At 53.8% G+C, this 12015-nt stretch overlaps 3 protein-coding genes across 3 annotated transcripts; 1 reads left to right on the forward strand and 2 right to left on the reverse strand.

Moving 5' to 3' along the window:
* Positions 1-6042: 6042 nt before the first annotated feature.
* On the reverse strand, positions 6043-6285 carry KRP23_2704 (uncharacterized protein; the record flags this gene model as incomplete). Its single annotated transcript, XM_067895817.1, has 1 exon — positions 6043-6285. One exon carries the CDS (start codon positions 6283-6285, stop codon positions 6043-6045), a length of 243 nt encoding a protein of 80 aa, XP_067750055.1.
* Positions 6286-9173: 2888 nt separating this feature from the next.
* Positions 9174-10292, reverse strand: KRP23_2705 (uncharacterized protein; the record flags this gene model as incomplete). Its single annotated transcript, XM_067887472.1, has 1 exon — positions 9174-10292. The coding sequence occupies one exon, from the start codon at positions 10290-10292 to the stop codon at positions 9174-9176; it is 1119 nt and encodes a 372-aa protein (XP_067750056.1).
* Positions 10293-11502: 1210 nt separating this feature from the next.
* On the forward strand, positions 11503-11919 carry KRP23_2706 (uncharacterized protein; the record flags this gene model as incomplete). Its single annotated transcript, XM_067895818.1, has 1 exon — positions 11503-11919. One exon carries the CDS (start codon positions 11503-11505, stop codon positions 11917-11919), a length of 417 nt encoding a protein of 138 aa, XP_067750057.1.
* Between the last annotated feature and the right edge of the window lie 96 nt (positions 11920-12015).

Genomic DNA, 12015 nt, shown 5'->3' on the forward strand with positions numbered 1-12015 from the left:
GCTGGGTTCTGCGACTTCACCAGGGGCACCATTACCTCGTCCGGTAGTCTCGCAGTACCGTGGAACAGATCCAACCGGACTCCGGCTGGAATCATGAAGTCCTGTTCCCAGGACCTACAGTCCACTCCTGCACTGTGATCCATAACCCATACTTCAAATTCGTACACGCGCTCCCAGCCTAGCGTGACTTTAACGAGTGCTCGTCTGCGGGTCTCCATCACCCCTGGGTTAATTCCTCGCACTTCCAGACTCCTACCGTGATCTGGAACTTCGCGCAAGCGCAACCGTTTCGCGTATGACGCGGAAATCACACTGACATTCGCTCCAGTGTCCAGCAGAATCCTCGTTCGCGAGTCGTTTACAGCCCCATTGACGAGGGCTCGCAATCGCTTCCTCTTGTCATAGCGCTGGGATGACCACCACCCCATTCTCTCGCCAGATAACAGTTTAATCGTCTGGCCGAGGTCTCGGGATGGATGGTCGATTTTGGCCATGCTGAGGATCGAAGCATCGGTTAGCTCCACTCCGTCTCCGTCCACACGTCGTCCATTCACTTCACTCTCACCGAGGCTTACGCCTCTCTCCTTTACATTTTCCGTCGTTTTCACATATTCCATATTCAAGTCATCAGGCCGTTTGCTCACACCTGCGAATGCGAACATATAGTCCGCATCCAGCGCAGGTTTGGCTAACTGTGGCAGCCCGATTGGGACCAACCCAGTTTCAGTTGGCGGGCTGCCTAGTTTAAATGACTCCCATAGACGAGTTCCTGCAATTCCGGCGAGAGGTCCTTCTTCTCGACCTTAGCTCGGAGGAGATTCGTGAGTTCTTGGAAGGCTTCACACTTCCCGGCATCATGAACCTGCTTGCACATCTTGCATCGCTTAAAGCAGTAGTGAGCCGAATGGGTGAGTCCTCCGCAGGCGGCGCATGGACCATATTGGCGTCGACCATCGCGTCCGGTGGAGTTTCGGCGCTGGTCGTCTCGGTCATACGGGCGTTGGCCGTTACTTGCCCTCGGCCGACGGTTGTCGGCGCGAGCGAACGTTCCTTCAGCCGCATTGCGACGTTCAGAGTCGTTTGCGGCAGCCACGTGGCCTCGGTCCTCGGTCGACGCGTATCCGTCGTCCGAGTACCCTTCGGAGTATCGGTCGTCATCGCCAGAGTGAGACTCCGGCCCATACTCCTCGGTGTCATCATATCCGTCGTTGTACGCTTCCGGGTATCCTCCACGCGCGTCCACCGAGCGTCCCGCATTCAGTGCTGTCACTATGTTGGTCAGTGCGTCAGTGAGAGTGACCCTCGGTCGATATTGTTGGTCATCCCGGCGACGGTTATCGTCTCGGTAACGGTCTTCTCGACGACGGTCGTCCTCTCGGTGACGTCGGTCTCGGCGATAGCCGTCCCGCGGATCCTCGGAGCGTCCACCATCGCGTCGGCGTGCTACCTCTTGCCCTCGAGGGCGGCGGACCGAGGACTCGCGTCCAGATTTTCGCTCTCTGCGACGAAGGATATCATTGATCATATCCTCGAGGTCGTGAATGTTCTTAACTCGGACATGGCACAGACGCTCTTCTAGACCTCGGTCTTCGCACGAATCCAAGAAGTGCTCGACGTGGTCCTTTGCATCACGACCGCCATGCTCGAACTGCACTCCGGCGTTGCGAGCATAGCCGTTAAGTCGGTTGAGGTAGTCGCAGACATGCTCCTTCTCCTCTCGCTTGGCCGAGTAGTACCGAGCCTTCGCAGACTGGTTGAACCTCGAACAGTAGTACTTAATGAACGCATCGCTCAACAATTTCCACGTGCGTCTCGTTTTGCGGGGCAGCTGTCGGTACCAATGCAGAGCACCATCTTGGAGGCTCAATTCAAACGCCATGCACCATTCGTTGGGCGGCGTGTGCGTCCCTTTCATCTCGTATATGAACGCTCGGAGCCACTGCATGGACTTCTCGCTCTTATCGCGGAGTCCCAAGTACGGCTTGATGTTTCCGAGTGGGAGATGCGTAGCGATCTCTAGCCTCGGTGTCGCACTGTCATTCTCCACAGCGCTCAGCTCACGAATTTGGCGTGCCCATTCTCCCGTCAAGTCACCCCCGGTGTCTCCGACGTCGAACGAATCTTCGTCAGATGAGTCATCGCGGAGGTCGTAACGTCGGCTGGGCGTCCGACTTGCGCTTCGTCCAGCAGTCGGAGCGGTTCGATATCCCTCGGCCTCTCTCGCCAGTCGTTCTGTACGACTGACCGACCTCGGCGTCACCATGTGAGAGTCTTGGAAATACGTCGACGTCGCACCTTGGGCCGAAAATATTCCGGCCTCGGTCGACCCTCTGGGGCGTCTCCCAGGGGTCGACTGGCAATGGAATCATGGACGGGTCGACCGGATCCGATGCGTGGCGGACGTTCGGTGGACGGCTAACTCCCGCCTCGGCCACCCCGAAGGCCGACCGAAGCTTCTGCTTCCACTTGCGAAGCGCCGTAGCGGCGTCCTCGGGTGCCCATGCTCGGAGGTCTGCTTCCGACGGGAACACTTGGGGTTCACATCCCATAGCGCGTAGGAGTTGCACCGTGTCCTCGGCCACCTGCCGAGTATTCCACGACTCCACGGGCACAGTTAACTCGCCACCGAGCTCCATCCAGATGGCTTGGCGAACAACCTCTGGAGCGAAGGATCGCATCCAGTTGCTCTTCACCTTCATGAGTTCTAGGTATCGACCCAGAACTCGGTTGGCGGCCGGGGTGTCTCCGTTAAGAGGAGGCCGGCCGCCATTCGGCCGAGAATTCGCATCCTCGGCCATCGCCGACGATCGGTGATCGTCGGACTCATCTTCGTCGTAACCGTTGGCTGGTTCGGGACCAGCCACTTCGTTCAACTCTTCGGTGAGGTTTCGCGCAAGCGACCTCACCCCTCCGCTGCGTCCTGCAGATACTGCAGCGGCTTCCGAAAGCTCGGGCATAGCTGCCTTCTCTTCCAGGTCATCTTCTTCGTCATCTTCCTTGGCGTCAGAATAGTCCATCGGCTCATCAAAACTGTCCGAACGCTCGTTGATCGACGCCAACGTACTCGGCGTCGCGAACGACGAACCGGAACGCCCCGAACCCTCGGTACGCGTTCCACTTGACCTCGCCGGCGTTGCTGGTACCGCTGACTTCGCTTCTTTCGCCATCTTCTTTCTTCTCTTCTTTCTTCTCTCGAATGCTCGTTAAGGTAAGAACCTATATGCAACCAAGACACACAGAAGGTCACACCAATCCCGGGTCGCGGCACCAGTTGTCGTGTAGGAACACGCAGAAAATCTCACTACCGAACGGTATGAGTCCCACCAACAACACACGCTTCCCTCGCGAAAGGTCAGCGAACGTTGGATCAACACCTGAAGACCAGGAACGATCCCTTACACCGGGTTGGTTGTAAGCGCCTCTGTATACCAAGGTTGAGTTCGGTCAACCTTAAAACCTGCACTACTAGCCACGAGCGAGGGCTAGAATGCAATATTGCGCTTTCGCGCGAACCCCCGCAGTCCCTCAGAAGTAAGGGTACCGGCAGTCACGCCTAATACGGGTTTGCCGAGGGTAACCTCGGCGGGTAGTGAAATACACTTGGGAACACTCGGGTTCCACCAATATATAGGGACCGACACTCCTTGTCGCCCCTAACTCTCGGCCACTCCTATCTCTTGGACTGACCAGCAACAAACTCTCGGTTCAATGTACCTCAAGCTCGCTGACAGGCATCCCACGCAGCCGAGCGTATCCAGACCCTAAGACAAGCTAGCTAGACTTACCGAAGACGGACTTGACCCTTGGTGGCTTGTGGGGAAGACTGCTGATTTATTTCTCTTATCCTACAGCTCTGGGAGCCTCTGTAGGTCATCATTTGGCTAGTCCTATATCTCTATACAAATATCAAGTGTAAACAGATCTCTGTGGGAAATCGTATAGCCGGCTCTACACAGCCGAGGGTACGACACGAAATGGGTACAAACGAGGCTTTTAACCTCGGTCGGGGTTTTATTAGACCCAGCCGAGACCTCGGTCACTATTGTTCCTAGGTCACTATAGCGCGGGAAATGAGACCCGCCAATCAAGACGCTCTGTCGCCGTTCACTGAAAGGTGCAACGTCAGCCAAACCGTGACAGTTCGGCACCAAAACCCAACGCCACAGTGAGATTTTGCAATGCGCTCATTGTACCATTCGACGAGCGGTCCCACAGCAGGAGAATTCGTCGAACGACACGAGTGAGGCCTAGGAATCGATGCGTCTGGAAATTGAGCAGTTTCTGGGGATGTTCGCCCTCCAAGTCCATGCAAGCCACCAGCTCATGAAATAAAGACCCCATGACTTCCACGTGCTGAGTGTGGTAGATGGTTTTGATAATTCTGCGAAGCAAGTCTGTCATGGCTGGATTTGTTTTGACACACTCTTGCCGGCAACGATACCGAAGGCAGCCTTGGTCGCCGCGTGCGTGAAGTGCGGCACGCACAACTCCCAGGACAATTTGAGGCCATTTTTCATCATCCATTTCACGTCACTTCCTCCGTCGCTTGTGGACCCAAAGAGGTCATGGCGACTTAGGCCGAAATCTCCCAGCACATCACCAATCCACCTATAGAGTGGGTCGCGTATTCCACCGTCTCTCTCGCCGTATTGTGGGGGGAAATGAGGGTCCCAAGGAGAACCGACTTGAACGTTAACGACGCGTCCACCATGTAGAGCCGCAGCCCCAAGAACTTGATGTTCATCGGCGCTGCAGTCCAAAAGTCTGCCACGATGGAGAAACATTTCGCCGATCCTATTGTGCTTTCTGCCAGCATGGCCTGTATCTGCCGCTTTGTTGCGTCATAGAGCTCGACTATGGCGTGCCTAATGACCTTACTGTTCAAGGCCACACGAGTTTCCTCTTTTATCATTAGGTCGCGGATGATCAGAGATTCCTCGTACTCCCCAATGCGAAACGGGAGATTGTTGTTAACAATGCGTACAGTTTCCAAGAGTACGTAGGCACGACCAGGGTCATCCTTGTATAGTGGGCTGCGCTTGAGATTCTCCAGTTCATCGTCACGGGTGCGTTTTTTGCCAGCCTCGGTGGAGGTCTTTTCGGAGCCGATGCCGTGTGACTTTATCAGATGCTGTGTAGCTTTTGATGTTTCCCCCCCCTGACATCAAGACCTTGGCGCGCTGGCTTCGACATGTTTCGCAGACCAAGCACATCCAGACAGGGGTGCTCGCGGGGTTGGAGATGCTGGCGACGCGCACACCCCAATCGTGCACGAAGGACGTCTGATTGGATCTCACAGCCGCCACACGCATGCCAGCAGGAGGGGTGAAGGACGCAATGGCCTCCTTGACAGCAACAGGAACCTCTGGTTGTCTGGTAGGCACTGTTGAGGTTGGTGCAACTCGTGACGAGGCCGCTCGCACTGCTGAAGGCGTGACAGCCCGTAGCGTTGGCTCCTGCGATGGTACAGATACTGGACATACATTTGGCGCGGGTGTGTGTGCCAGGGAAGGTGTCACGAGTTCGTCTGGGAGTCGCGTGGCCGCAGCTTCTTCTGTTTGAGCCCTGGTCCTTCGCCACATTGTTGGAGGGCGACGGCAACTTGTTCGCGCTGGAGCTCGAAATACCGAGGGACGGTAACGACTGTGGGTCGCAACACGAGGTACGGGCACGAGGACTGCGACCACTTGCACGCAGCGGCAAGAACGGTTTGGCACCTGTGGCGCGGCTGCTAGGAAGATCGCAATTGCCCGAAGCCAATCATGATTTTAGACCCTAGAGAATACCTAACTCAGGGGTGTTATCAGCCAATAGAAAGATCCAGATCGTGGAACACTGACGGGTTCTCTTTATTTTCGGAGCGAACGTGGGATATTGGATCAACTTTGCCTCTAAATTCGGGTGAGAACCAGATACCCCGACAAACCGAATTTTACACCGGTTTTGACACGGTTACTGGACGTTTTAGGGTTCAGAGGCCTGAGGTTCGTTCCAGGGGTGCTGTATATCCGGTTTCCCAACATCTTTTCCAGCCTCTGCGAGTCAAAGAAGCCGGGGGGGCTTCTTTCTTTCTTCATCGTCATCCTCCTCGTCAACTTCGTCTTTGTGTTTGCGCAAAAACCTCTTTTCACCGCCGACGTCCTGGGCCGTCGTACCAAGCGAAGCTACCAAGTCTGACGATGCCATGGTCGAGTCCCCCGTGGCGGGGACGGAGGCTGTAGCTGCGTTACCGCTTGCGAGGAGGGTGGCCGCAGCAGCCACTAGGACGATGTAGGAGAGACGCATCACCGGTTAATGGTTGCTCTTGAACACTCTTGGTACTTGGGTTCTTTGGACTAGGGAGCAAATTGCGAAGTGAGACTGGAACTGTTGGCGTTCTTCTTGCGCTCAGCAAAGCGAGCAGTCAGGATGAATGGCCGAGATAAGTGTCTTATGACGGAGGAACGTACAGCATGGCAATCCCGGTAGGGGGGAGGGGTGAAATGCAATCCAAAGAAAGCCGCTCCTGAATTCTCTCATCTGGCGAATTCAAAGCTCGTCTTGTTGAGGACCTGGCTCGAAAATAGCGCTCGGCCCTGCATCACGGGCATCCCGCGGGACTTGCATGGACTCTCTTCGCGCACTCGCTCGAGCGACTGCTTTTGTGAAGCGCACAGGTTCAAAGGCCATGATAGTGCATGACATCCGTCCTCCACATCTCAAGATAGAGATTTTGCTCTGTTCATTGCGGGTCACAAACCAACATAGCGTACAAAAAGCAAGACATACGACTAGCCAAATTAAGCTGATGTGGTGCAAATATCCTCTGTCCTCTGTCGTGATAGAGAGCCCCATCGGGGAAGCCTATCTGCTATCTTAGAACTATCGTACCGATCCCGCAAGTTGACTCCCGAACGTGCGCTTGCGGGCGTGATCAATTATCAACTGTTTGATGCAACTTTACAGGTGTACATGCACTGAACCGTATTCCTGATGTGATTGACGAGTCGTGAAATGACGACAGGCATATTTTTGAAGTGAACTGGGGCTATTCACGAGCATGCAAGTTGCCTGCATAGGATGCAATGCAATGTCGCCTAAATAAAGTAAAGCATTATGATCGGCTGATTTGCGGCTAATGACTGAACGTCGTCAATCACATAAGGAATACGGTATCCCTTTATTCAAGCGCCACTACCGAATGGATGGCTCAGTGTTTTGTTAGCATCGACGCAATGGGGTGTCTTGTGTTTTCTAGATATACTAATATCGGACTCCGTGAGCAGCGAGCTTTAGAGCTGAGTTGAGGTCGAAAGAGCAGCAGAAGTCGATGGTGCAGTTTTCGGGCAAACGAACAGTAAAACACCTTGCTTGGTGATACCGGCACAAATCATCACAGTAGAGTAGTGAGGGGTACATAGACTGACTTTGACTTTGAACTCCAAATTGGGAACTCCGACAGAGCCCCCCCCCCGTCGGTCGGTTCAATAAATAGTCCAAGGTTAAAAAAATTGTTCGTGGATTTGGGAACTCTGTAACAAGTTACTGGATCGATTCCCGCAGGATTTATCGTGTAAATTCCGTATGTATATTCTTGAACCACATACTGCACATGCGAATCTCTCTCTCGAGCCGCATACATGTCCTTCCCATAGAATAGTATGTGGCGGTATACTCGTCCTATTTGTAAAGAGTATCATCTTGATGGGATGATTCTGGGATGTCTCAACTGGCCCAATCGTAAAATCTAGATGGGAATTGTAAAGGGTATCATCTTGATGATGGGATTATCCTTTGGGCCCATCGAGGCATCCCAGAATCATCCCATCAAGATGATACATGTACCCCGTACAAAAACATTGAATAGGCTATGGCACGACAGAGCCTTATCTTCGGCTGGGATGATCTTGGGATGCCCAGATGACCTCAATTGGCCTCCAGAATAATGGCCTTCTAGGGCCTTACAACCACCCTACGCGCACCAGAATGGCACCTACGGGTGCGCAACGACCTCTTCTTTGCTGGGGGAGGGCCCCTCCGAGGGGGATCAGACAGCTGTACACCCGCTGACCCTCAGCCTGTGGGGCGCGCCGCCAAGTTCCGAGTGCGGAACCCCCTCATGATAAGCATGGGGTTTGATACGTTGATATCGCAGTGCTCTTTTCAGACTATGTACGCAGACACACTCAACCAACTAAGGCGAGGGGTGTGAGCGCGCGAAGACACGCCAGACCTTGCGCACGGAGCCCGCGAAGCAAGCCGCGCGCTAATTGTGAAGGCGGCCTCGGCGCTGAATTCCACAGCGAGCCGCGTGTTGCACTCACCAGGAAGTTTTATCTCCATATCGCGAACTGGTTACATACATGTGCTTGTCCATTTTGGATCTGTTATACCCCTCGCTCGACTAGACGAGGTGCCGTAACCACGTGAGTTTGATCGGTCATCGCTAAACTCACGAACAGGAGTCATTGGCTATCGCCCTCATTCAACGCACTCGCAAGTCGATATGTATTATTATGTGTTGGCGCAATGACGACCGAAGAGGCGAGGTGTCCTTGAAAAAGGAGATGGATAGCATGGAATTCGACCGTGTTTCAAAGAAGAGTTGTGTTGGAGGAGACTCGTGCTGCTACGAAGAATAAGATGGGCAGTGTACAAGAACTCGGAAATGGAATAGCTACCAGAGGCACGTCATCAATTGCAACAAAAACCAGCCAGCAACGGAGTTCGTACTAAGAAGGTAGAAACAGTGTCCACAATTTATGAGCGGAACCCGATCACTGGTGAGCTCGAAGTGCCTCCTGATCACATCGTGGACATTAACGCGATCCCAGATTCAGCACCATCGGAGACGGTACCAGTACTTGAGACGAATGAAATGCCTCGCAACCGTAAGAAAGAGGAGCTCCGGCGTGCGATGATGCACCAACGTCTTCAGCGTAGCAGCGACAGCGATAGTGATGACAGCATGGATCCAACACAAAACAGTTTGCTACCAGTTATCCACGGCGCCGGATTTCACTTCGGAAACTTCGTTGCTGGTGATGGATCCTGCTTGAAAGACGAGCACATACAAGACAACGTCGAACCAAACCATTTCACACCGCTACAGAAACAACCCCAAGACGCAGCTACCACTGAAGCGATGTGGAAGCGTGGAGGAGTGAGACTCGCAGATGGTTCTGCCCCGAGTATCAAGGAAGTGTTGGCTCACGCCCATCGATTGAGCACGTCCAAGGGAAAACTTCGACCCGGAAGTCGACCCCAAGGAGAGATCTTGCAAGCCCCCCCCCCCCCCCCCAGAATTGCCACTCCTCCGGTCGAATGTGCATTCTCCACGTTGCCTGTAGTTTTACAGCCGCGTAGCCTTGCTTGGCAACCTTGCGATGATGCAGTAAGTAGTGCTCAACCTCAGCATCATCCAGCGCGTCTTCTGCATCTTCACTGTCAACATGAAGGCGAGATAGTGGGCGAAATGTCTGCACTGACGTCGACACTCTCAGCTTGGTTTCGCTGCTCGCGTCGAAATGTGAAGGCAGGTTGGCAACGCTCTTAGCGGCTTGCAAGTTGCTGCGTGCAGGACCCAGTGGGACTAGAAGCAGATTTTCTCTTGCAACACGTCGTCGTCGTCTTGGCAGTCCTGCTCGAATCTTTGCGCGCGTTGGCGTCGGATCCGCCAACTGCTCCAGATACTCCAGTTTGGTCGTGAAAGCTGCCACTTTTCGCTGCAGAACAGCTTCCAACGCCTCGCGGTCCTCTTCGTCTTTAAGCGCGGCCGCTTCCTTGGACAGCAGAGGCTTCCCCATCTTGTTGCGAGTTGAATTCTCCTGGTTGCTCTGATTCATAGCTGCAACAAAAACCGGTTGAACCTCCTCTGCCGGCCCTGAAGTTGCCGGGACGTACCATTCTTTCAGCGTCCGCATCCGATCTCGACTCCGTTTCTGCGATCGCCGCTCGATACGCCGCAGCTCATTGGGATCCGTCAGCCAGGTCTCCATTTCTCGACGACGCGCTTGTCGTTCCGCTTCTCGCGCTGCTTTGCGTCTCAAATCTGCTGAAACCAATTCTTGCCGATCCGCTTTCTCCTTCTCTCGCTTGGCTTTCTCCGAGCGTTTGTGCTTGGCCGCTTTGCGTTCCTGGAACTGACGTTCATAGTTGGAGAGGTAGTCGGAGCGGGTCGAAGCGCTGTCGGTCGAAAGTCGACTGGTATGGGAATTGGAGAAAGACAGGGATGCGCGATCAGTAGCGCTGCCGTCGTCGAAGCGGCTGGAAGTGAGGCTGCCTTCCGAGTGGTCACTCCGAACCGTGTCCATTGTTTTGTTGAACGTCGGTCGGTTGGATATTGATACGGCAAAGTTTGACTTGTCAAATTTGGAAAGGGAGGAGGATTGAGCAGCTCACTGTGGTACGTCGTTTTGTCAAAAGGTTGGAGCTCTCTTTCGGTTTCCCCGCCTCTTGAACAAATCGTTTATATTATACTTCGAAGCCGTTGGTCATCTTCCCCAAGTCAGGAACCTTGACCGTCCTCCCTCCGCCATGACCGTTGTCGCCGTTGTCGCGCTTTATGGCCGTGTATGGACTCCCAGGAATTTGATACCGGCATACGTTTCAGGAAGCGAGTGAACCGAGTCAGTTAGGTAGAATATCATTGGTCTTCAAGTTGATCGCTTCAACATTGCTGTTCGCGAAAGAGCGGCGACCGATATAGTAGAAACATTTTGTGTTGTGGGTTTGACTACGGAGGTGCACGCGGAGAAACTTGAAAACCGAATCTTCAGTCCGTAGTGTTCGCATACGCTGACTGTGCTGCTTACATGTACTTGTTATAATACACGTAGTACAATCACAAATATGTCTTCAGAGTACAGTGTGTATGTTCTGATACCAAGGCATCCGGTGGAGTCCTCCACTTCGACAGTCCCAGCTCGTCTACTATACTTCAAATCCGTGGATACATCGTTGCGGCGTCGAAACAGCTTGATTGCGAGTCACCATGAGTGTCTCGTAATCGTGGGATTCCCATCGCAATAACGTTGATGGCCGTTCCTGACGAGTCTGTACATGTGCTATTAGTAGTACTAGTACATGTTTCTGGATCGCAAGATCTTGAGATGTGGAGGACGGATGTCATGCACTATCATGGCCTTTGAACCTGTGCGCTTCACAAAAGCAGTCGCTCGAGCGAGTGCGCGAAGAGAGTCCATGCAAGTCCCGCGGGATGCCCGTGATGCAGGGCCGAGCGCTATTTTCGAGCCAGGTCCTCAACAAGACGAGCTTTGAATTCGCCAGATGAGAGAATTCAGGAGCGGCTTTCTTTGGATTGCATTTCACCCCTCCCCCCTACCGGGATTGCCATGCTGTACGTTCCTCCGTCATAAGACACTTATCTCGGCCATTCATCCTGACTGCTCGCTTTGCTGAGCGCAAGAAGAACGCCAACAGTTCCAGTCTCACTTCGCAATTTGCTCCCTAGTCCAAAGAACCCAAGTACCAAGAGTGTTCAAGAGCAACCATTAACCGGTGATGCGTCTCTCCTACATCGTCCTAGTGGCTGCTGCGGCCACCCTCCTCGCAAGCGGTAACGCAGCTACAGCCTCCGTCCCCGCCACGGGGGACGCTGTCCTCGAGCAGACCAAGACGACGAAGGAGGTCATGTCACCTGGTGCCACTCAGTGGGAGCGCTCGCTCACTACCGAAGAAATTGCAGCCCCTGTTAAGGCCTCCCTTCGCGGAGCCAAAATGGCTGACGGCGACGAGGAAAGAGGTATTACTGTGCCCGCGGCAGCCAAGACGTTTGGCGCCAAGCTGAAGAGGCTGGCACTGTACCACAGGTGGATTTTCGGCAAGGTCAAGCCTGAAGATGTCCTCGCTTCTAAATACTACGCGAGCTATTTAAAATTCTATGACAACAGGATGATTCGGGGCGGAAAGTATGCGTAGTATCACTGCGATCATCAACTTTGGGTCTATCGGTAGATTGAGACCACTGAAGATCAACACGATGGCGTGTGACTCGTCCATGGGGGCGGCCCAACA

Source organism: Phytophthora ramorum (assembly GCF_020800215.1).
Source record: "Phytophthora ramorum isolate Pr-102 chromosome Unknown Phyram_PR-102_s0002, whole genome shotgun sequence".
NCBI classification, from domain to species: domain Eukaryota; phylum Oomycota; class Peronosporomycetes; order Peronosporales; family Peronosporaceae; genus Phytophthora; species Phytophthora ramorum.